This window comes from Oncorhynchus nerka, linkage group LG17 (assembly GCF_034236695.1).
Source record: "Oncorhynchus nerka isolate Pitt River linkage group LG17, Oner_Uvic_2.0, whole genome shotgun sequence".
Classification (NCBI taxonomy): Eukaryota; Metazoa; Chordata; class Actinopteri; order Salmoniformes; family Salmonidae; genus Oncorhynchus; species Oncorhynchus nerka.
Genome location: NC_088412.1, coordinates 39,759,769 through 39,786,412, shown reverse-complemented (window position 1 = coordinate 39,786,412; position 26,644 = coordinate 39,759,769). Strand labels below are relative to the sequence as shown.

At 42.7% G+C, this 26,644-nt stretch overlaps 2 protein-coding genes across 4 annotated transcripts in view; both read left to right on the top strand.

Annotated features, from left to right (window-relative positions):
• Positions 1–3,428: 3,428 nt before the first annotated feature.
• On the top strand, positions 3,429–9,087 carry LOC115145211 (cyclin-dependent kinase 5 activator 1-like). The gene is made up of 2 exons (XM_029686592.2): positions 3,429–4,118; positions 5,091–9,087. The coding sequence occupies exon 2, from the start codon at positions 5,214–5,216 to the stop codon at positions 6,153–6,155; it is 942 nt and encodes a 313-aa protein (XP_029542452.1). The 5' UTR covers positions 3,429–4,118; positions 5,091–5,213; the 3' UTR covers positions 6,156–9,087.
• A 1,425-nt stretch (positions 9,088–10,512) lies between these two features.
• LOC115145210 (vesicle-fusing ATPase-like) overlaps positions 10,513–26,644 on the top strand; it is a 39,757-nt gene continuing 23,625 nt past the window's right edge. For all 3 annotated transcript variants that reach the window (XM_029686590.2, XM_029686588.2, XM_029686589.2), the window contains exon 1: positions 10,513–10,648. In XM_029686590.2, the coding sequence (XP_029542450.1) occupies positions 10,637–10,648 (12 nt within the window). In that variant the 5' untranslated portion in view covers positions 10,513–10,636. The remainder of the gene's footprint in view (positions 10,649–26,644) is intronic.

Below are 26,644 nucleotides of genomic sequence, written 5' to 3'. Positions count from 1 at the left end.
GCGACAGCCGAAAGGCCAACCCTGTTGTGGTTTTCCTACAGCAATGCTCAGATCAACATGACAGTGTCAATGTGCCATTGTTTATATATATTTTTATTTATAATGTCTAAATAAACATGTTTCTTAACTCCAATATCAAATGGTGACCTGTCATTCAGAGCAGGTGGGGCATTTAGCTTGAGCCCCACCTATTTTGCATGTTATTTTGGCATTCATATCAAATCAAATTTTATTGGTCACGTACACATGGCAGATGTTATTGCGAGTGTAGCGAAATACTTGTGCTCCTAGTTCCGACAGTGCAGTAATATCTAACAAGTAATCTAACAACTACCTAATACACACAAATCTAAGTTAAAGGTATGGAATAAGAATATACACTACCGCTCAAAAGTTTGGGGTCACTTCGAAATGTCCTTGTTTTTGAAAGAAAAGCTCATTCTTTGTCCATTAAAATAACATAAAATTGATCAGAAATACATCGTTAATGTTGTACGTGACTATTGTAGCTGGAAACGGCAGATTTTTTTTATGGAATACCTACATAGGCATATCAGCAACCATCACTCCTGTGTTCCAATGGCACGTAGTGTTAGCTAATCCAAGTTTATCATTTTAAAAGGATAATTGATCATTAGAAAACCCTTTTGCAATTATGTTAGCACAGCTGAAAAGTGTTGTTCTGATTAAAGAAACAATAAAACTGGCCTTATTCAGACTAGTTGAATATCTGGAGCATCAGCATTTGTCGGTTCAATTACAGGCTCAAAATGGCCAGAAACAAAGCACTTTCTTCACTCATCAGTCTATTCTTGTTCTGAGAAATTAAGGCTATTCCAAAATATATAACATAGTTTCACAAAATTAACATTCAATGTATCAACATATATGTTCATTACAGTAATAAACATACACATACAATATTAAATTAGGATAAAAAACAAACATAATTTGGACATACTGAAACTATAAAAACGGTTTCAAGTCAAACTCCTTGTTAAGGCCAAGAGGAGACAATATATTGAGCATGTGGATCCAGAAAGATTCCCTTTGAAGAAGTTTCCTCTCAATGTCCTCTCCCCTACGTGACATCTTGACCATTTCTATTCCAATGTATCTCAGAGACCTAATAGGATGTCCACCTTGTACAAAATGAGCAGCAACCAGATTTTTTGTCTCACCTGTCCGTATAGTGCTGCGGTGCTCACTTATCCGTGTCTTAAGGCTTCTACGGGTTTTACCTATGTAAGACAGACCACAAGGACATTTCAACATGTAAATAACATTGGTGGACATGCAGGTAATCAGGCCCTTGATCTGAAATCTTTGTCATGTGCGGGGGTGGATAAATGTAAGTGAAGCTGCATTGATACAAAAATAATTACTTTCACACTGCTTGAAGAAAACAAAATTGGTTTTGCAAAAACAACAACAAGAACAACAACAAACAACAAATGGGGAACAATATACACAACAACAGAGCATAAAACATTGCACATTGCTGATGTCCATGGAGTCAGAATGGGAAAATGACAATTGCTGTTTATGCTACTCTGCGTTCATAACCGAGTGGGAGGTGGAAATTTACCAGTTGTGAAGTCATAAATACCAGTTGGATGCATTCACGTGCTTTTGAACTTGTTGAGAAACACAGATTCGCTAATGGCCAACATCTGCTTAAACCGTGAATTAAAAGTACATCCATCAAGCTTGTAAACAAATTATAGTATTCAAAAACAATATTAATAGATAGCTTTTTATAAATAATGCTTTGTTGTTGCATATAACTGTCAAAAATTCTGTTATCAAGGTAATTTCCTTAGGTGATGTCAGAGATCTGCATGTGGAAGAAGTGGGAGCTCAAGATGATGACGAGTTTCCCACTAGTAATTACCAGTTCAAGTGGAATTTTCCCAGTCATATGTGGTAAAGTTCACTTCCCACTTGTTCAGGAATGCAGTATTTGTGTACAGTAGTAGATTATTCATGTTGCTAACGCCCTCGACTGGGGCATTAGCCTAGATGTCACCTCATCTGAAACTAAAACCGAAATGACATTTTCTTTCACTGATGGCCAAGAATAACATTCTGAAAGCCATGCCCCTACTAAGCCACGCCTCCAGTCTTCTGATCTGACCAGGTGGATTGTAGCCAGGGATGGGCACAAGTTACAATTATGCCTCCAGTCTTCTGATCTGACCCTGTGGATCATAGCCAGGGTTAGACATAAATTACTATTTCACTTACGAAATACAACTACAAAATACCCTAAAGACCAATGTATCGAAATAAAATACAAAATAATAATAAAAATACAAATCTACCTTTGGTGAATGCATTGACACTCTGGATAAGAACATCTGTTAAATTACCAAAATGTACATGTATATGTGAAAACGAACAACTGCAAAGCACACTGGGTATTTTCATTGGCATTGTTTCAGGGCAGAGCTCAGGGCAGAGCTCATTAGAGTCATACTCAGCATGCTTTGCAATTACTCATTATTACATATACTGTACATTTTCATTTAGTCAATTTAGCAGACGCTCTTATCACACCATAGTTCCATTAGCATTTTGATACCAATGTAGAGTGAAAGGGGGGCACACAATTGTGAACAACTATAAAGAAATAGTATAGAAAAGCATTTTGTATTTTGAAAATACACATTACAGCTTTCAAAAGTATCTTGTTCCAAAATACACTGGACTGTTCTTTAGCCCATTGTAATACAACATACAAAATACTCAGAAGTAATTCAAAGACGTATTTCAAATCCATGTAACAAAAATACTTCCCACCTCTGGTCATAGATGAATAACCAAGCATCAACAACCCAACCTGGCTCTGGCAATGGATTGTGAATTGACCCAACTGCTGGCTCAAAATAACCCAACATGTGTTTTGTCCAATATTTACCCAAGTTTAATTGTTTTTAACCCAGCATTTATTTTGTCTATCACCCAACCATACAGACACGTGTTAGAGGTAGCTGCCCTATTGAACCCAAACATTATTCCAGAATTTAGCATGCATTGGAGAGATGAAAGGGAAAGGCTAATGCCCTAAATTATGATGTATAGTGCTCTTTATTCTCTTGTAATGGGGACAATATCGAAATTATAATTTTGATTAAACACCCGATTCCAAGTGTAGGCTATTCAGCATTGTAAAAAAAAACTGTCCATCAGAGATGCACTAGGCAGAATTTCACCATCAGATTCAGTTACAAATGCATGTTTATCTAAAAGATATAGACCAACGGATAAATCTTGATCTGCCAATGAGGTTTGAGTTTACAGGAGTGTATCCAACTAGTTTGTATGGCGTAGCTGTATTGGTTGTCAGTGGAGTGAAGGGCATCTCTGGATAGCGGATTCAGCACCATGGACCGAGCACCCAGCGGTTGGCTACCCACACATCCACAGACAAGACCATCTCTAGCGCTACTATTGCAAGAGCGACATAGCAGAAACAGCAGCATACAGCGCGGACCAATAGGATGGCTGCATATAAGTTTCACAGCCAACCCGAATATCTGCAGATGCCTGCATCAAAGCGTCGAGATTTATGCTGGTTTGCTGTAGTATACATTTGATCGTTTTCTTTTCTATGTTTACGTCTTCGTTTATTCTTTCTCGACTTTCCTCACTGCGTGTTTGAGAGAGATACCCCCCTCTGTCTGCTTCGTCGCGTGGACTGAGATAACAGCCGTGCTATTGATTTTTGCTCTTCAATGGAATACATTTTTATTCTAATAGCGAGTGTTGGCAATACATTTCGCATCTGCTGTGTACCGGTATTACCCTCTATGAGAAAGAGAATATTCCATTATTCTTAGCTGAAGATTGAGACACCGCACATAGACACAACAAGTACCGGGAAACGTTCATTCGTAGAGCTTTCAGTTCCATAGCGCCTTGTATTGCTCCCCCCTCGATACCCCAGGACCGTGGACAGCGCTTGTGCTAGTGACCGCAGCTCGGTGTGAAAAACAACTATTAGGCCTAACGGTTAATCACAATCATAACAAGATACTCAAGAATGTACTAAAAGTAAAGATTATACAGGCCGTGATTCTGTATGGATTATACCAGAAGACTCTACTGATTTGAAGGTAAGACATGGTGGCGTTATGAGCAGTTGTTATTCTGCAGCTTGTGTCACCATCATTATCAAGTGATTTAATCAACATGCTATAAACAATACAGTATATTCGGTTTCTTTATCATTGCACTGTATTTGTCTTTATTGGACACGATTAAGGAACCATTTTAAAATTACAGTGCCCGTTTTTTGCTTGCATTTCTACATCTCCATGTCATGTGTTATAAATAAACAACATTTATCAATATCACAAATAAAAAATATGTAACATCAACAAATATAACATCTATATCCTTATCAAAGCTGTATAGTGTTAAAGGGGATGGTGTTTTCATTCAAGGCTTCCATTTTGAAGCTAAGATGGATGCTTGCGCACATTTCTTTATCACGCTTCCGTGGCCCTATCTCGCTCCTTATATAAAATTCATATTAACGATCTAATGTTTGGCCTGGTAAGATTAATTTGAATTTGCATTCGAAATTAGAGATATTGGGCATAATCCATTTTATAAATGATATTAACATCACGATTGAAATTAAGATTGAACAAATCCTTATATCAAAATTGTATAGCGAATGCTGCGAGATTTGGCCGTTTTGAATTAACTGTCTAAGAGGTGTTATATAGCCCAAGGTCTATTCATTTATCTGTGACTAACAAAAAAAACATGCAACTATGAATCCCCTATAAACATAGGCCATTTAATAAACGTGATAATTATTCATAGCTTAATTAACACACATATAAGGAACTGATTCATTCATTCAAACCAAGCTGTAAAGGAATTTGATCATAAAATACTTTAACCCAGCATTTTCCAAGATCCACAGTTGTTGTTTTACTAACCATTGGAAATGCATTCAGAAATCAATGTACAGCTTATTTTCAATACAATTTTCACCCAAGTACCAAATGTTTACCATGCACAAAAAGCTGTAGCATACTACTTTGTAATGCACTTTCTCGTCTGTTTATTGACAGGTATCATTTCTCTTCTCAGAACAAGAATCTTTGGTTCTTCCCGTTAAAAACACTTTTATCAGATCCCCCAGAGAAGAGAGCCAACCCTTCCTCCCCTCCATAACTCTCTCTCCCAGAGGAACCATGGGTACCGTACTGTCCCTCTCCCCCAGCTACCGGAAAGCGGCCCTGTTCGAAGATGGCCCGGCCACTGTGGGCCACTACACGGCAGTCCAGAACAGCAAAAACTCCAAGGACGCCAAGAGCCTCAAGCGCCAGTCCCTCATCAGTGTGTTGCCATGGAAACGCATTGTGGCGGTATCGGCCAAACGGAAAGGTTCCAAAAAGCTCCCACCAGACGACGGGCAGAAGGTCAGCACTGAGCACACCATCACCAACAGCCAGAAGCTGAAGAAATCCCAGTCCTGCGCCAACTTGTCCTCTTTCACCATGCAGGAACCCACCATAGCTGCCACCATCCCCACCTCCAAGACCGTCTCCAACGTTGCTGCCACCGCTAAGAAGAACCTGTTGACTGGTTCCAAGGGGGGCCAGGCAACGAACGCGGGCACGCCCAAGCGGGTGATTGTCCAGGCCTCCACCAGCGAGCTAATGCGTAGCCTGGGTGAGTTCCTGTGCCGGCGCTGCTACCGGCTGAAGCGTCTGTCGCCTACCGACCCGGTGCTGTGGTTGCGAAGCGTGGACCGCTCCCTCCTTCTCCAGGGCTGGCAGGACCAGGGCTTCATCACCCCAGCCAACGTGGTCTTCCTCTACATGCTGTGCCGCGATGTGGTCTCCTCCGAGGTGGCCAGCGAGCGGGAGTTGCAAGCCTCTCTGCTCACCTGCCTCTACCTGTCCTACTCCTACATGGGCAACGAGATCTCCTACCCGCTCAAGCCCTTCCTGGTTGAGGCTGAGAAGGAGGCCTTCTGGGATCGCTGCCTGGAAATCATCAACCGCATGAGTGGCAAGATGCTGCAGATCAACTCCGACCCACACTACTTCACCCAGGTGTTTGCCGACCTCAAAAACGAGAGCAAGAAGGAGGAAGAGAAGACAAGGTTGTTGATAGGCCTCGACCGATAAGAGGAACCATGGGAGAATGGTAAAGGGAGGAACAGGGGAGAAGTGGGACGGGTGGGATGTGGATAGGGTCAGGGTGGCACGCACAACTACAGAAAAAACAGGACAGTTGTCTGGTATTCCCATCTTGAATTAGGAGGAAATTGGTTTAACTGGAGGCCCATAATGACCAATTAGGAGGCTCTGGTGTCATATATCATGTTAACAATATTTGGGCATTATAGTACTTACAGACAATCACACAGATACAATTACTTATAACCTTTATGTTGAGTGAACATTAAAACTCTGCCTTCAGGACATTTGATAACACAGATGCAGCGTGGTCTGGGGCTGGACACATATTATATATTACTTCAATAGCAGCCAAACCTGACAAGATTACAATGATAGAAAATTATGACCCCTCATAAACCCAAAACGGGTAATCAAATGTCAATGACTTGAGTAAAAAGAAGAATGGCTGAGTAAAAGACAGATACATTTTGTGTCCAGATTCAGAGTCAAGAGAATCACTTTAGGAACTTCATAAGTTGTGAGGCCTCTGCAACCCTTTTCCCACTCTCTAAGCTGCATTGGCATCCTCAATGACCCTAAATATTAACACAGACAGTGAAAACACCAGATAACTTCACTGTAGTAGTCTGCTCATGTAGTGTACATACTTAGGGGGGAAAAACTAATAAACTATAAGAGAGTCATCAAAGCAACCAAAAGCAAAGCTAAAGAGAGGATCTGTGTGGATTCAACAAGGCAATGTGGGGGAACAAGAAACATGAGGATTCCACTACGCATAAGACCACGTCCCATGTCATCACGTGTCCACTCAGGACATCACGTCTTCACACGTCTTGATTTCCTAATGTCCCCCACACAATTGCCAATGCCCCCTACCTCACCACCAACAATAGCCCTGCCCAAGTCTTCTCCCACAACATTGCACTTCTTCCCACAACAAGCATGCCTGGTTTTATTTCACCATTTACAGATAAGAGGGTAACATTACCAAACCTCATCACCCACCAAAGTCCTGATTTGTGTTTTGGTATGGAGAGGAGGCTAGTCCTCGTCAAAGAAAGTGATATGGAATACCAGTAGAACATACTGCTGAGTTGATTGACTTCCATTGCACTGAAACAACACTAGTTGTGGCACTTCATATGATGTGTCCACCTCCTTGGTTTCCATTGAGGTCAGAACAAAATGGATTCTCCATTCAGTCATCTCCCTTAAAATAAAGAGACTCTTTCCTCCCCACTGATGGTTATTTATGTAACGACTTGTGTTGACATGCATGTGTGCTTCTATGGGTTCCTAGCATGCTGCTTTGTGTTCGCACACCACGACAAAGTCCTAAATGGCACCTTATTTCCTATGTAATGGGCTGCTATGGCCAAAAGTAGTGCACTACATAGGGAATAGGATGCCATTTTAGACATACCCCACATGATTTTAGACAGAGCAGTATGCTGCAATGCTGCCCTTAAATAATTATGAAATCATGATTACTGATTAAGTCTTCATTTTGATGAAATCCCACCTCCTGCAAGGTTGTGCCATATCGTTCTGAAAATTATGATTTATAAAAACAACAAGGCAAGTCTTGGATCATCATGCAGAACAAGAAAGACTTACATTTACATTACATTTGACTTCTTCATGCAATCATCCTATACATTTCATTAGTTATTATTATATTATTGTGTATGTATGTTGGAGATGACAGAGCCAGTGACTTGTGTTCTACCAATGGCAACATGTAACAAGAGAAATATGAATTATCTGTCCATTTCAGAATCTCCACTGACTTGGCTACGTAGCGCTCAATTGAAACTGCCATTGATATTACCAACAGTCTCAAACCTCATGAAAAATATGCATATGAAAATTAGATTGCAGAGCCTGCATACACGTTCTTCCTGTATGATGTGTTTGGGAGGGATTGAACAGTAGATAGCTGATGTAATACCTTTCAGATAAAATTGGAATTATAATTATCAAGACCTTTTCTTTGCTGTTGAAACGAGTTGTGTGGTATAGGTTCAGTGCTTATTCTCATACAATACTGTAATTTACACTTCCATGTGCTTGAAATAGTTACTGAAAAGAAAAGAAAAGAATTCACTGAGGTTTTGCTGCATCTAAATTGATGCTAGTAAATGAAAATTTGAATATTGCTCACTTTTCATTGCTATTAATGTTTATAGCTCCAACCACATCTGAATGTGTGTAATTATTATCTTTACAATTTCAGATAGTTACAGTAAATGGTAAAATATTGACATCTGGATATTTTGCGAACTCTATCGATAGGCCTTCCATGAAAATGCACATGTGTAAACTGGCCAATAATACTGATGAGTAGAAATGTAGTGGAAATGACAAGCAGTTAAACTTCTATACTTGGACTTATATATTGTGTAAAGCAACAGAGATAGTGACTGCCAGGTGGAGTTTCCACCATTTTGTTTTCATCTATTCAGTCCATTCAACTCAGCAAGGGCAAGTCGCGAAGAACAGAGGGAAGGAAACAAATGTTTGGAATGGAACACCCAGCCAGTTTGGAATGGGAAACTCAGCATTTTTGGAATGGAACACAGCCTGGGACTCTATGGAACCTTATGGAGAGGGGTGAAGTTCACTTTGCATCCTCTTCTCTTTGACTAAGTCATAACTATGTGCCATGTTTTCACTTGCAACACAAACAAGACAACACGTTTGTACAATACAAAGTTAATGGGGTTATTAAATGTTTTCCCCTTTTCATTTGTGAATCATATTGTGTGCAACTTTGTTGAACAAATCATGTTAAAATAGTGTTATTAGAGGGAAGATGAGGCAATCTGTGACTAATGTATGTGGATGTGTGACTATGTATGTGAGTGAGAAGAATTTGATCAACTGTTACATTTACTTTATATAAAAAATACATTTGCAAGTCTTTATTAAATGTTCTGTTTCATTGTGTCTGATCGTGTGAATGAATGTTGAACATTGAGGAAGTAAGACCTCCATTTTAGACAGTTAGGCTTGGTGGAATTTTCACTCTATTGGATACACCAATCCTGTTCAAGGGACCACACACTATACAACTATATTGCAGACAGGCACAATACTTTCCACCTCCTAGCTATATAAAGCATTGTATAAACAATATGAGGGGAAACATCTTCCCTTCATCTGTAGGTCATGGAAGCCATCCCTGTAAAAAAATATAAACATAACTTCCCATGAGCCTGCACTACCCAGTCTAGCCACAACGAGGCAGTAGAGAGTTGTGACCCATCATCAGGAATGCTGAGCAACCTGCAGTTTGGAGATCTGAGAAGATAGATACTGTATCTAAGTACCGTCATGGAAATAGCTTCACCGTTCCCTCTGATTGGCTGGGTGGAATGTTGGATAAGAGAGGATTAGGTTGCTTAATATGTCTGCCAAACTATAGCCATGTCTGCTGTGAGGCTGCTGAGGTAGCCTCCACTATCCATGGCAGGCTGACTTGAGATTGCAGTCGAACTGCGGAGAATCACAGATCGACAAATCACCTTGCCTTCCAAATAACGATTTACTATGTGATTAAGATTAGCAATTTTGCGCCTTGTCTCGCTCAAAGGGAACCCCCCTTAAAAACACTGGGTGCGCATTGTTAGAATCTAGATCCTAAACTGTGCTGGGTGTGTGGTATCTTGCGAAGGCGCTCCTTTCAGCACTGCAGACAGCGCCTCTACATTAGTCAGGACCAGGGACAGCAGCCCTCACACAAACAAACATCTAATCTGCAGCGGGGTGGGCAACTGCAGTGCGGAATGGCCTTTTCTGAAGTGGTGGAGGGGTTAGGATGAGCTGTCCACGGTTGGTGGTGCTGAAGGAGCAGCTAGCTGTTTGTTAGTGTGAGGGCCGCTGTCCCTGGTCCTGACTAATGTAGAGGCGCTTGTCTGCAGTGCTGAAAGGACCTTCGCAAGATACCACACACCCAGCACAGTTTAGGATCTAGATTCTAGCTGCTTATTCACAATTGCAGATCACAATGTTAATATATAAACTCCAATAGCTATATTGTGTGCGTAATTGGTTAGCCCATATTATTTACTGGTAAGCTAGGCTACATACAATGTGGCGTTTAGCTTGGTTTAATAACAAAATAATTGTATTGCGAATACTCAACATTAAACAGAGAATAGGCTACATGGATAAGAGTGTGTGAGAGTGGGAGGGGGGACACACATGGGATCAGGAGGGAGGCCATTCCATAAGATTGCCAGCCTATCCATCAATCGTGCAACGTGAGGAACGTTCATCGAGGGCTTCCTCTGATTTCGGCCAATCAAAACTGAATGCGTTGTACTCGTCAGTCGTGCAGTGTGTGTAGCGTTGGTTCCTCCTGCGTAGCTAGATAGGTAGGATACAGTCCTACTGGCAGTGCTTCCGACTGCCGTATGAATTACCATTCAGAGCTGCACCTCTGAACAACACCAAACGCGAATATGGCGGCCCGGGTAAGATATTTTCTCGTTTTTTCAATATCTCCTTGTCAAAATAAAACATTTATTTCATTGTAAATAGGGTACAATGCCGAGTGCGACGTATGGTTTACAGGCAAGAATTTAGCTGCAGCAACATGGTATCTGAATGTCAAATTCGACGTCGGCTCAGCTATTTCGATGCAGAATGTTTTTTACGTCCTGGCATTCAGTTTGATAGGCTCCCGTAAAATCTGTTTTTACGGGTCGCAGAAACAATTGTCTGTCTTGTATAATCAGCCTACAGTCAGAGCTAGGAAGCTATCGGTCTCTATAGCTAGCCACTGCATTAGCTGAGTGAATCGGTTAAAACTAATCCTGGATTTTACATGCCCTTTAGCCGACAGAATGATTAAAAGGGCAATTTAAACATTTTATGGGATATCTGTGCAAAAAGTGCTTGTAATAATATTGTGAAAAGCATATAACAGCAGCGCACACATGCGTCCTTGTCCATAGCGCGACCTCGACATCGCGGGTGTCTTTTTATTAGGCTATATAGCAAATGGCAGTTTTGGGAGTCCAGAATATAATCTGTGCTTTCTTGTATTGGAAAGCTATTTTTGCGCTATCTAGATCATGGTTGAGCAACCCCCTTTTTTATGCCCATGGATCAATTTCCAAATACAAATATTTTTTGGGGAACTCAATTTACTGTTGAGAGTTAGAATGGTAGAACAAACAATTGCAGGAAATTAACTCTAAACTTAAAAGGACCCCAAAAAATCACTTATGGCCATTTCTTTGAGCCCTAAATTTCCTCAATGTTGTCCAGCGACAACTTAAAGCAGGGGTAAGCAACCCTGTTCCTGGAGTGCTGCAGGTATATATGCTACGCTCAACTTAAACAGACAACACCTTTCTGCTGCATTATGTAGGTTAGCTATGCCCTGCCTGGCCTGCTGATAGACTGGTGCCACTGTGCTACCAAATATGGTATTTCCAATAGCAATATCTCTGGATTATAATCACAAAATGGAGCACCATTTAGAGCTGGTCAACTGTCAAGTTATGCAACGCACCTTGGCATGTAGGCCCATCACTAATGCTGATTGAAGCTCTTCTCCTGTCTCTCCTAGTTTTAAACCATTAAATGTTATGGAGATCTAAACCTGCCCATTGAATTTACATAGCTCCAGGCAAAATTGTAATATAGGTGGGGCAAAATAGCATGAGATTTGCAAATCAAAGCCTATTCCATTGGTTGATGCTGTTGCACGCCTGCATTATTCAAACTTGTATCAGAAGACACTACTGGCAATACCCCTCTGTGGTTTGAGAATAAGGACTGAAAACTGAAACTGAAAACTGAAACAAGGATCACCTTTCCATTCTCAGTGGATTCTTTGTTGAAAGATAGGCCTATCTACAACAAGACAGCTTTGATTTGTCAGCAGGGTTTGCATCCAGCCAGGGCACCGTGGGTGCCAAAGGGGGTTGCTCAACCACAGACACAACCAGAGGTGCAATTTGTGAAAGTCTGACTAGAGCTGTTGTGTTCTTTTTAAACATCTCCACCAGAGGTGTCTATCACAAATTCCCGGGCCCTATGCACTGCTAAGTTATATGACAAGGCATTTTTGGGTGAACCAAATATTTCCCCTATAGTGCACTAGTATAATGGCCCCAATGGAATTACAAGACAGTATAGAATATGCTATCTTTAACTATGAAAATAACCATTCTTTAAGATAGTATTCTACTCCTTCTTGCCATTAAATGTCAAGGCAATGATTAGCTTTTGTACATAAGTGTACTGGATTCAGCAGTTCGTTTCAGGCAATAGACTTGTTTATTTGTTATAATTTCAGTCGACAGACTTGTTTATTTGTTATAATTTCAGTCGACGTACTTGCATTACAGGCATTGAGATGCTTTGAAATCTATGCCTGAGTGAGAGGGAGAATGTGCATCTCTGTACCGAGCCAAGGCATCTGATGATACATTTTTAGTAATTTATTTTTTAAATACATTTTTATTTCACCTTTATTTAACCAGGTAGGCTAGTTATGAACAAGTTCTCATTTACAACTGCGACCTGGCCAAGATAAAGCATAGCAGTGTGAACAGACAACAACACAGAGTTACACATGGAGTAAACAATAAACAAGTCAATAACACAGTAGAAAAAAGAAAAGTAAAGAGTCTACATACATTGTGTGCAAAAGGCATGAGGATGAGGAGGTAGGTGAATAATTACAATTTAGCAGATTAACACTGGAGTGATAAATGATCAGATGGTCATGTGCAGGTAGAGAGAGCAGAAAAGTAAATAAATAAAAACAGTATGGGGATGAGGGCTATTTACCGATTGGACTATGTACAGCTGCAGCGATCGGTTAGCTGCTCAGAGGAGCAGATGTTTAAAGTTGGTGAGGGAGATAAACGTCTCCAACTTCAACGATTTTTGCAATTCGTTCCAGTCACAGGCAGCCGAGAAATGGAAGGAAAGGCGGCCAAATGAGATGTTGGCTTTAGGGATGATCAGTGAGATACACCTGCTGGAGTGCATGCTGGGTGTTGCCATCGTGACCAGTGAACTGAGATAAGGCGGAGCTTTACCTAGCATGGACTTGTAGATGACCTGGAGCCAGTGGGTCTGGCGACGAATATGTAGCGAGGGCCAGCCGACTAGAGCATACAGGTTGCAGTGGTGGATGGTATAAGGTGCTTTAGTAACAAAACGGATGGCACTGTGATAAATTGCATCCAGTTTGCTGAGTAGAGTATTGGAAGCTATTTTTTAGATGATATCACCGAAGTCGAGGCTCTGTAGGATAGTCAGTTTGGCGGCGTGAGTGAAGGAGGCTTTGTTTGCGAAATAGAAAGCTGATTCTAGATTTGATTTTGGATTGGAGATGTTTGATATGAGTCTGGAAGGAGAGTTTACAGTCTAGCCAGACACCAAGGTACTTATAGATGTCTACATATTCTAGGTCGGAACCATCCAGGGTGGTGATGCTAGTCGGGCGTGCGCGTGCAGGCAGCGAACGGTTGAAAACCATGCATTTGGTTTTACTAGCGTTTAAGAGCAGTTGGAGGCCACGGAAGGAGTGTTGTATGGCATTGAAGCTCGTTTGGAGGTTAGATAGCACAGTGTCCAAGGAAGGGCCAGAAGTATACAGAATGGTGTCGTCTGCGTAGAGGTGGATCAGGGAATCGCCCGCAGCAAGAGCAACATCATTGATATATACAGAGAAAAGAGTCGGCCCGAGAATTGAACCCTGTGGCCTATCTACAATAGAGACTGCCAGAGGACCGGACAACATGCTCTCCGATTTGACACACTGAACTCTGTCTGCAAAGTAGTTGGTGAACCAGGCAAGGCAGTCATTAGAAAAACCGAGGCTACTGAGTCTGCCGATAAGAATATGGTGATTGACAGAGTCGAAAGCCTTGGCCAGGTCGATGAAGACGGCTGCACAGTACTGTCTTTTATCGATGGCGGTTATTATATTGTTTAGTACTTTGAGCGTGGTTGAGGTGCACCCGTGACCGGCTCGGAAACCAGATTGCACAGCGGAGAAGGTACGGTGGGATTCAAAATGGTCATTGATCTGTTTGTTGACTTGGCTTTCGAAGACCTTAGATAGGCAGGGCAGGATGGAGAGGTTGAACAGGCTGGTAATAGGGGTTGCGACAATGGCGGCGGATAGTTTCAGAAATAGAGAGTCCAGATTGTCAAGCCCAGCTGATTTGTACGGGTCCAGGTTTTGCAGCTATTTCAGAACATCTGCTATCTGGATTTGGGTAAAGGAGAAGCTGGGGAGGCTTGGGCGAGTAGCTGCAGGGGGGCGGAGCTGTTGGCCGAGGTTGGAGTAGCCAGGAGGAAGGCAAGGCCAGCCGTTGAGAAATGCTTGTTGAAGTTTTCGATTATCATGGACTTATGACCGTGTTACCTAGCCTCAGTGCAATGGGCAGCTGGGAGGAGGTGCTTCTTGTTCTCCATGGACTTTACAGTGTCCCAGAACTTTTTGGAGTTCGAGCTACAGGATGCAAATTTCTGCTTGAAAAAGCTGGCCTTTGCTTTCCTGACTGACTGCGTGTATTGGTTCTTGACATCCCTGAACAGTTGCATATCGCAGTGACTATTCAATGCTATTGCAGTCCGCCACAGGATGTTTTTGTGCTGGTCGAGGGCAGTCAGGTCTGGAGTGAACCAGGGGCTATATCTGTTCTTAGTTCTGCATTTTTTGAACGGAGCATGCTTATCTAAGATGGTGAGGAAGTTACTTTTAAAGAATGACCAGGCATCCTCATCTGACGGGATGAGGTCAATATCCTTCCAGGATACCCGGGCCAGGTCGATTAGAAAGGCCTGCTCGCAGACGAGTTTTAGCATTTGACAGTGATTAGGGGTGGTCGTTTGACTGCGGACCCATAGCGGATACAGGCAATGAGGCAGTGATCGCTGAGATCCTGATTGAAGACAGCGCAGGTGTATTTGGAGGGCCAGTGGTCAGGATAACATCTATGACAGTGCCCTTGTTTACAGATTTAGGGTTGTGCCTGCTGGGTTCCTTGATGATTTGTGTGAGACTGAGGGCATCTAGCTTAGATTGTAGGACTGCCGGGATGTTACGCATATCCCAGTTTAGGTCACCTAACAGAACAAACTCTGAAGCTAGATGGGGGGCGATCAATTCACAAATGGTGTCCAGGGCACAGCTGGGAGCTCAGGGGGGTTGGTAGCAGGCGGCAACAGTGAGAGACTTATTTCTGGAGAGATACATTTTTAAAATTAGAAGTTCGAACTGTTTGGGTATGGACCTGAAAAGTATGACATTAATTTGCAGGCTATCTCTGCAGTAGACTGCAACTCCTCCCCCTTTGGCAGTTCTATCTTGACGGAAAATGTTATAGTTGGGTATGGAAATCTCAGAATTTTTGGTGGCCTTCCTAAGCCAGGATTCAGACACAGCAAGGACATCAGGGTTGGCAGAGTGTGCTAAAGCAGTGAGTAAAACAAACTTAGGGTGGAGGCTTCTGCTGTTGACATGCATGAAACCAAGGCTTTTTCGATCACAGAAGTCAACAAATGAGGGTGCCTGGTGATATGCAGGGCCTGGGTTTACCTCCACATCACCCGCGGAACAGGGGAGGAGTAGGATGAGGGTGCGGCTAAAGTCTATCAAAACTGGTCGCCTAGAGCGTTGGGGACAAAGAATAAAAGGAGCAGATGTCTGGGCGTGGTAGAGTATATTCAGGGCATAATGCGCAGACAGGGGTATGGTGGGGTGTGGGTACAGCGGAGGTAAGCCCAGGCACTGGGTGATGATAAGATAGGTTGTATCTCTGGACATGCTGGTTGTAATGGGTGAGGTCACCGCATGTTTAGATTTGCTAACTTCTTAGTAATGACTCGGGACGTCGGTTTTGATAAGAAAGCTTATTTTCGTAAGAATACTTGTTTACGTTACATTTACCAACAATGGTTTTGGTACAGAGCAATGCAGGTAAGATGCTGTCGGAAAGTCAGCCACAATCACCCGCACCTGCACATAATTGGCGCGTTATCACTCATTCCTCTCGCAAGGCATTCTGGGACTTGCAGTCAAAAAGCAGAATTCAACACAACCCAATACAATTACATATGCAAATAAATCTAAAGAATTATCTCAAATATCTCAGCTCAAAGAATGAACTTAAACATTAACTCAAACACATTAAAGTTACAACATCCTCCCCCCCGATGAACAATTATGTTCATCTAGATCTCTAGGCAGTATATCAACTGAATAGGTCTCCTCAACAAAATCCCTGAAGCAATACGAACTGAACATGATCTAACTAAGCCATCTCGGCCTGGAAACAGTTCCTCAATCTTTCCTAGTTTCCAGGTTTGTCTGGGTGTGTTATCTTCTCCAATGAGTACAACGTCACCCGCCTTCAGTGGGGTGGGCTGTGGTGTGTCATAGCGGTGTGCTGACTTTAGATCCAGCAAGTAGTCTCTTCGCCAACTGTTCCAGAAACTGGTCACAAGTCTCTGCCTGTACTTCCATCTGCGTGTCATTTCCCGCTTGTGTAACGTTGGGTGCTGAGTGTCACTTGCTCCAGAATGCATCACCTTCTCATATGGTGGTACTGTATCAGCATTTCTGAGTATCTGTACTTATTGGGTAGAACCCATGGGTGCTGCTCTCTGAATGTGAAGTTGGACTGTTGCAGTCTTCCTCCTACACAGAGTAGTTCGTGTTCGTCCAGGAAAGGTTTCAGTTCTCTGATTTTACAGTCATTGTTTAGGCTTTTTCCTGCCTTCAGTAGTTTGATCTCCTGTCCGAAACTCTGTTGTTGTGTTACCTTAATCCAGTACCTTTCAAGCTCCAACACAGGTTCAGTGCTGTCTGTGCTGTTTGCTGCGAGTTGTACAGTAACCTGGCAACTGGACTTGAGTTCTATATTCACCTCATCCGGAACCTTGTTATCATCAGTCTCTTCTGACTGATTGGGTGATGTCAGAATTCTGGGTCCATTCCACCATAGCTCACTCTGTGTCAAGTTTTGAACAGTTTGTCCTCTGGTAGGGAGGTCAGCTAGATTAGTTTTCCCTTCAATATGTGACCATGACTCTGGATTGGTCAAGAACTGGATCTCCGTCACTCTGTTCGCAACAAACTGTTTCCATTTCTGAGCTGAGCTGCAAATCCAATGCAGCACGATCATCGAGTCTGTCCACATTTTGATCTGTTTTTCTTCCATTTTCAGTGTGGTCATCAAGTTGTTTGCTAGTCTCGCTCCAATCACAGCTCCCATGAGCTCCAGGTGTGGCAGCGTCATTTTCTTAAGTGGGGCTACCCTGGACTTGGATGCGACTAGACTTGTTGTTTCCCTGTCTTGTGACTCACCTTGTAAGTAAGCTACTGCACTGTAAGCCCTTTCACTTGCATCACAGAACACGTGTAGTTTCAGGGTGTGGTTATTCTGTGGCCGCATGTCTGTTCTGTACCATCTTGGTATGGTGAGCTGGTGTAACTGGGGTAGTTCTGAACACCACTGTTGCCATTCTCGTGTCAGATCAGGTGGTAATTCTTCGTCCCAGCTGAGTCCCCTCTCCCACATTTCCTGGAACATGGACTTGATCCTGATGGTGAAGGGAGTTAAGAAACCAAGAGGGTCGAAGATACGTGCAGACGACTGCAGAACACTTCTCTTTGTGTTTTCCTTTTGCTTTAGAATGCTCAGTAGCGGCCTGAGGTCAAACACAAAGTCATCCGTTTCCGGCCTCCATACTAAACCTAAAACCTTCAGCACTAATCCTTGTGTTTGTAACGTCAACGGGTGGTCAGTTGTCGTACTCTCCTCCCATTTCGTTTTCAATTCAGGAGAATTGGTCATCCATTTGCAGAGGTCCATGCCTGCAATCGACAGCATTCGCTTTGCAGTTGTTGTCACAAGGTAAGCCTCTTCAACATTGCGTGAACTTGCAATGAAGTCATCTACGTAGAGTGACTCTCTCAGTATCTCTACAACTTCTGGTTGTTCTGTTTCATATTGTTTCAGGTGCTTCCTGATTGTAGCTGCCAGCAAAAATGGACTTGGGGAAGCTCCAAATACCACTCTTTTCATCCTCAGCACACGCAGCTCCTCTTCATTTTCTCCCCTTGGTGGGCAGGTGAGCCATAGAAATCTCACGGCGTCTCTGTCTCTCTCTGCTAGGGATATCTGCAGGAAAGCTTTCTTGATGTCTGCCATGAATGCGATCTCATGTAGTCTGAACTTTATCAGAACGCTGAGCAGATCCGGATTCAGGTTCGGTCCTGTGAGTAGACAGTCATTGAGAGATGGACAGCCATCTTCTTGGGACGAGGCATCAAACACCACTCTCAGTTTTGTTGTCACCTTATCTTCTCGGTGTACTGCATGGTGAGGTAAGTAGTATTTTACGTTGTCTGCACTTGATGCGTTGTCCTTGGGCACGTCCTCTGCCATATCTTGTTGTAAGTAGTCTTCTACTACTTCATTGTATCTGCTGTACAACGTCACATCCTTCTTCAGTCTTTTCTTCAGACATTCAAGCCGTTTCTTGGCGATTCTATAGTTGTCTTGGAGTTCTGGCATTTCTCATTTCCATGGCAACTCCACATGGTATCGCCCGTCTTTGAAGGTGGTTGTTTCCTCAAACCTTTGAAGAGCCTCGTTTTCCTCTGAGTTCTGTGTCTTCTCGCTTAGAATACCCAGCGACTCATGCTCCCAGAATGCATGCAGTTGCTTGGAGACTAATGTGTCTTCATCAAGTGGGATGAACATGCAGGTTGCCTCGGCGACACTTGACATGGACACGGGTCCCTGCACCGACCATCCAAAGGTGCTCTCTAAAGCAACTAGCGTGTCTGTCAGTCGCTCCACTCTGCCTGATACTATCTGCCAGTAGTAGTCTGCTCCTATCAGGACAGAGAGTTCAGGATCATTGTCATCTCCTGGAAAGTCTGCGAGCTGCAGTCCCCTTTTACTGAGCTCATGCTGAATCCGTTCACCAGGAACCTTCATCACAGCTCATAACTCCCGGGTTTCGGCACCAAAATATTTAGATTTGCTAACTTCTTAGTAATGACTCGGGACGTCGGTTTTGATAAGAAAGCTTCTTTTCGTAAGAATACTTGTTTACGTTACATTTAACAAAAATGGTTTTGGTACAGAGCAATGCAGGTAAGATGCTGTCGGAAAGTCAGCCACAATCACCCGCACCTGCACATAATTGGCGCGTTATCACTCATTCCCCTCGCAAGGCATTCTGGGACTTGCAGTCAAAAAGCAGAATTCAACACAACCCAATACAATTACATATGCAAATAAATCTAAAGAATTATCTCAAATATCTCAGCTCAAAGAATGAACTTAAACATGAACTCAAACACATTAAAGTTACAACATCGGGAGGTGGGACAAAGGAGGTATCAGAGGTATGAAGAGTGGAACTAGGGGCTCCATTGTAAACTAAAACAATGATAACTAACCTGAACAACAGTATACAAGGCATATTGACATTTGAGAGAGACATACAGCGAGGCATAAAGTAATCGCAGGTGTTGATTGGGAGAGCTAGCTAAAACAACAGGTGAGACAACAGCTAATCAGCTAACACAACAACAGCAGGTAATATGGCGATGACTAGGCAGAGAGGGTCGGATTAACTACACACAGAGCCTGAGTTCGCGGCTGGGGCCGACATATAAAAAAATATATAAACAGAATGGAGTACCGTGATTAATGGACAGTCCAGCAGGCATCAGCTATGTAGCCAATTGATCATAGTGTCCAGGGGGCAACAGTAGATGGAACAGGGAAGCCATCACTACGCTAGCGACACGGCGTTTAAAGTTAGTAGCCCTGGGCTAGTAGGAGCGTCTGCTCCGACGGAGGCCGGATGAAGGCACAGCAGATGGAGTATTCGTCAGCAGACCAGTCGTGGTCGAGCGCCGCGTCGACAGAGAATCCAAGCCAGATGGCGAAAGAGGTATTGTGGAATTTAGTTTGCTAGCCGGGAGATGTGCCTGGCTCATGGCTAACTTGTGCTAGCTTTGTGGCAGTGGCGTTAGCCACTATATCCAATCGGTAGCAGCGGTGATCCGGTGCCAAGGTCAAGAGTTTACAGCAATGATCCGGTGGAGTAGTGGGCTCTAGCCGTGTATGAGTGGGGTTCGGGTGAACAGCTGAGTAGGCCGGGAGGTGGGCCTCAGGGATAGCTTCGGTACTGGGTACCACGGTGAGTGCAAGGTGAGTGTGAGCGAGCTAGCTGCAAGCTGTGAGCGAGCTAGCTGCAAGCTGTGAGCGAGCTAGCTGCAAGCTAGCTGTGAAGATCAGAAGTAGTGGTCCAGGGATTACAGCAGGAATCCGGTGTTGTTGTGGAGAGACAGTCCGATACTGGTAGACTAGCGAGTATTATCCAGGCTAAAAGCAGGGCTGGTATCTGTGCAGAAGGTAAAAGCCGTTAGCAGTGGCTAACAATGACTAAATAGCTTGTAGCTAATTAGCTGGTTAGCTTCTGGAGGTTCTTGTATGTGTTCTAAAATTTAAAATAATAGCGATTCTGTATCACATTGGGTGAGGCAGGTTACCGGAAGGTATAATCGAATTAAAAATCGAAAAGATATTGAAAATAAATTGAAATATATATATATATACAAAAATACAAAAAATACAAAAGCACACGAGAGGACAAACAAACACGCCATTCACAAGGTGTGTCCACTGGCATTGGTCTCCCTTCTTCCCTCGCCCTTGCAGAGTGCACTGCATATTGTTGCTGGGCCTAGAGTGTCAGAGCTGCTGAGAGGGACATAGATGGTATCACAGACTGACAGCACACAGTGGACATTTTACAACAGAGGGAAATAGCCTACATGAATACCCCTTACTAAATTCCCTTACTAAGAGGAAAACACAGGAAAGTACGCAGATTCACTATAAACAGTAGACCTAGAGAACTCTCATGAGGACCGCCACAAGAATGGAAGACCCAGAGTTACCTCTGTTGCAGAGGATAAGTTCATTAGAGTTATCAGCCTCAGAAATTGCAGCCCAAATAAATGCTTCACAGAGTTAGAGTAACATACACACCTCAACATCACTGTTCAGAGGAGATTACATGAATCAGGACTTCATGGTCGAATTGCTACAAAGAAACCACTAAAAAAAGACACCAATAATAAGAAGAGACTTACTTGGGCCAAGAAACACTAGCAATGGACATTAGACCGGTGGAAATCTGTCATCCGACCATCGGATGAGTCCAAATTGAGATTTTTGGTAACAACCGCCGTGTCTTTGTGAGACGCAGAGTAAGCGAATGGATGATCTCTGCATGTGTGGTTCCCACTATGAAGCACAGAGGAGGAGGTATGATGGCGTGGGGGTGCTTTGCTGGTGACACTGTCAGTGATTTATTTAGAATTCAAGGCAGACTTAATCAGCATGGCTAACCCAGCATTCTGCAGCGATATGCCATCCCATCTGGTTTGCGCTTAGTGGGACTATCACACGTTTTTCAACAAGACAATGACCCAACACACCTCCAGGCTGTGTAAGGGCTATTTGACCAAGAAGGAGAGTGATGGATGACCTGGCCTCCATAATCCTCCGACCTCAACCCAAATGAGATGGTTTGGGATGAGTTGGACCTCAGAGTGAAGGAAAAGTAGCCATCAAGTGCTAAGTATATGTGGGAACTCCTTCAAGACTGTTTGAAAAGTGTTCCTCATGAAGCAGGTTGAGAGAATGCTGAGTGTGCAAAGCTGTCATCAAAGCAAAGGGTGGCTACTTTGAAGAATCTAAAATCTATTTTGATTTGTTTAATACATTTCTGCTTACTACATCATACCATATGTATTATGTAGTTTTGATGTCTTCACTATTATTCTACAATGTAGAACATAGTAAAAAAGAATACCCCCTGAATGCGTAGGTGTGTCCAAACCTTTGACTGGTACTGTATGTGTGGTCATCTATGGCCTTGTAGTAATGTCTAAATGGGCATCTCTTATATGCCCGGTGGTGTAGGAGAATCTACATCCTATGTCAGGAAAATAACCTCACACTCAACGTCAACAAAACTAAGGAGATGATTGTGGATTTCAGGAAACAGCAGAGGGAACACCCCCCTATCCACATCGATGGAACAGTAGTGGAGAGGGTAGCAAGTTTTAAGTTCCTCGGCATACACATCACAGACAAACTGAATTGGTCCACCCACACAGACAGCATCGTGAAGAAGGCGCAGCAGCGCCTCTTCAACCTCAGGAGGCTGAAGAAATTCGGCTTGTCACCAAAAGCACTCACAAACTTCTACAGATGCACAATCGAGAGCATCCTGGCGGGCTGTATCACCGCCTGGTATGGCAACTACTCCGCCCACAACCGTAAGGCTCTCCAGAGGGTAGTGAGGTCTGCACAACGCATCACCGGGGGCAAACTACCTGCCCTCCAGGACACCTACACCACCCGATGTTACAGGAAGGCCATAAAGATCATCAAGGACAACAACCACCCGAGCCACTGCCTGTTCACCCCGCTATCATCCAGAAGGCGAGGTCAGTACAGGTGCATCAAAGCTGGGACCGAGAGACTGAAAAACAGCTTCTATCTCAAGACCATCAGACTGTTAAACAGCCACCACTAACATTGAGTGGCTGCTGCCAATACACTGACTCAACTCCAGCCACTTTAATAATGGGAATTGATGGGAAATGATGTAAAATATATCACTAGCCACATTAAACAATGCTACCTAATATAATGTTTACATACCCTACATTATTCATCTCATATGTATACGTATATACTGTACTCTATATCATCTACTGCATCTTTATGTAATACATGTATCACTAGCCACTTTAACTATGCCACTTTGTTTACATACTCATCTCATATGTATATACTGTACTCGATACCATCTACTGTATCTTGCCTATGCCGCTCTGTACCATCACTCATTCATATATCTTTATGTACATATTCTTTATCCCCCTACACTTGTGTGTATAAGGCAGTAGTTTTGGAATGGTTAGTTAGATTACTTGTTGGTTATTACTGCATTGTCGGAACTAGAAGCACAAGCATTTCGCAACACTCGCATTAACATCTGCTAACCATGTGTATGTGACGAATAAAATTTGATTTGATTTGACATTTTTTTATTCTCTATGAGTAATCGTAATATTCAGATTAAAAAGAACACTAATACTCGCTAGTCTACCAGTATCGGACTGTCTCTCCAAATCAACAACACCGGATTCCTGCTGTAATCCCTGGACCACTACTTCTGATCTTCACAGCTAGCTTGCAGCTAGCTAGCTCACAGCTTGCAGCTAGCTAGCTCACACTCACCTTGCACTCACCGTGGTACCCAGTACCGAAGCTATCCCTGAGGCCCACCTCCCGGCCTACTCAGCTGTTCACCCGAACCCCACTCATACACGGCTAGAGCCCAATACTCCACCGGATCCTTGCTGTAAACTCTGGACCTTGGCACCAGGACAAATAACACAGAGAAAACAGAATTCAGGAAAATACCAAATATAACTTTTTGACCCTACTTAGAGTTGTTTATTAACCATTACTTTACCAGGTAAATCGACACAAAACAGATATATTGTACACCAAGGAGTTGCAGGGTAGAGGAGAAGAATGTGCCTATTTCAAAGGTATCATAAAATTAGCAGCTCACGACATAAACTCAGGAAAAAAAAGAAATATTGGCCATATACCACACCCCCTCATGCCTTATTGCTTAATTATAGTCACATATACATATGTATATGCTATGTGCCTATATACATATATGCATTTGAATGAGTGTACAGTGTTTGGGTATCTGTGTAATCTGTAATCCCTGTTTTAGTGTAGGGCCTTCATCTGTGTGAGTGTTGAGCTGCAGCTATATTTAGAGAGAGTGCTACTCTATGTGCTGTGGGGGCATTGCAGTGGACAGGCTTGAACAGTTCAAACACTCTTTCCATCAGACACACAATTAATCTGATAGTTGAATGTGATTATGCTTAGACTGCACAAAACAAGAAGTTGAGTTTAGGTATTTTCTCTGATTCTGAATAGGGTGATGATCAGGGTGTTTTCTCTAGGACAAGAGCGACCTTCAAATGTGTCCTCTTGCCCTGCTGTGATGTGATGTGTTCACTCACTAAGCAGTGATGTGTTCCTCTATCTCTGCTGGAGGTGTCAAACAATGAGCATGTGGCAGAATCAGCCAATGAGGACAAAGCAAAATATAACTAATGTGAATTCAATTGTATTGGAATGGAACCAGAAGGCATAGACATCCCGATAGCGACATTAGCCAGATATATGGAGAAATTGCCGGCTGGACATTTGCAAAAAAGGATATAAAAAATCATAATAATCAAGTTACAATTATCTCTCATCTTTCACATTTAGCAGCTATATTGTGACACTCAAATATAGGATGGGAAATTCCCTACTGCACAACGTAGCCAAATTGCACAGAAGAAATACAAGCACATGACCTTTTTGAATCTTCCTCTACAAAACATACCATACCCTGCAGGGCTATAACGGTGCAGTCACAGTATAGTCTCATTGTAGTCAAAGTGATGTGTCTGCATGGTCTTTCCCTGCCATCAATCTCTCCAACTTTGATGTAATTACTTTCCAGGAGGGGAAGACAGCCAAGAACTAACAAAGTGATTTATCTGAAATAGAAAAAGGAATTGGCTTTCAAAACCTTCCATATTAGCTCAATAATGTATTTAGCTGCTTCTGAATTCATAACACATATCCCTGTGCTGACTCTAAATGCCCTTCAAAATCTGACCTATGGCCTTCTTGTTGACTCGGTTACAATGTTTTCATGTAAAGATTGGTGTTGGGAGAACTGATCACAAATACATTTGTGAAATAGATTGTGTATGCACTTTTTCTGGTGCCATTATGAAAATAACTGATTTAGTAGACATTGTCTTTTGTTAAGATTGTCAAACTACCATAGAAAAAGTAACGCCTAATTTGAAATATTGCATAAATATTGTGGTTTTGTAAACATGAAATATAGGCCCATAGGCATTTACAGTATATTAAAATACACTGAGTATACCAAACATTAGGAACACCTTCCTAACATTGAGTATCACCCGCCATTTGTCCTCAGCACAGCCTCAATTCATCAAAGGATGGACTCTACAAGGTGCCGAAAGTGTTCCACAGGGATGCTGGCCCATATTGACGGCAATGCTTCCCACAGTTGTGTCAAGTTGTCTTGATGTCCTTTGGGTGTTAGACCATTCTTGATACATACGGAAAACTGTTGAGCGTGATAAACCCAGCAGCGTCACAGTTCTTGACACAAACTGGAGTGCCTGGCACCTACTACCATACCCCGTTCAAGAGCACTTAAATCTTTTGTCTTGCCCATTCACCCTTTGAATGGCACACATACGCAATCCATGTCTCAATTGTCTCAAGACTTAAAAATAATGATTTAACCTTTCTCCTCCCCTTCATCTACACTGATTGGAGTGGATTTAACAGGTGACATCAATAAGTGATCCTAAGTTTCACCTGGATTCACCTGGTCAGTCTATGGCATGGAAATAGCAGGTGTCGTAAATGTTTTCTATACTCAGTTTAATTATGTTTCTACTGTATACATCGTTAGGCCTACCCACAGGCAAACCTGATGCACTAGAGGGCTAGAGGCAGAGGTGAATGGCTCCTCCTACTGGCTGCATCCATACATATTTATCTCCAGCACAGACATCTGAATGGATACCTCCCCCATGACTCTAGCTGATGGAATATTGACATGGGATTCCTGAAATAAGGCAGGAGAAAAAGCCTGTAGTGTTCTGTCCTACGAGACCGCAGGGCTGGGTGGGGCATCAAGATTTAGGATTGTGTGTGCGTGTGTGTGCGTGCGTGTGTGGGTGTGCGTGTGTATTTATACCGCAATCAGAAGACGGATCACTGAACAACCTTTATTCTTAGTCCTGAAATGCGCATAGCACCACCAATGAGCCGTTTGTAATATATGTTTTGAATACAATCTAGAGGGTTTGTGGGGCGTGACTACTTTTAATTCAAATGGTGTCTCATTAAATGCATTAAGTTCTGTTATGAATGAAGGTATTTATGTGAAGGGTTTTATTCTTTGTACATTTTCAAAACCATGCAATGTCTTGCTTGTTTGTGCATGCTACAGCTCCTATTACCATTTGAATCAGCCATACATGACAGTAACCCTGGGGTTCCATCCATTCACCACATAAGATCACCAAAAATACAAAAGATTTCTGTCTCATGAAAATTCACATTAGTTCTCACATTAAGACAATATTTTCTATTTACAACGTAAAGACTATAACGCATATATGGCTGACAAATGACAATACTACCAGATTTGGGGTATATTTATAATAGGCGCTTAACTTGCTGAAAATTCACATTTCAAAAACAAGACTAGCCACAGAACAATTTATTTGGGCAGTGTAAATTCACTGATGT

What these genes read in the sequence shown, in the direction of transcription:
- LOC115145211 (XM_029686592.2), top strand. Translation starts at nt 5,214, where the DNA reads ATGGGTACCGTACTGTCCCTCTCCCCCAGCTACCGGAAAGCGGCCCTG.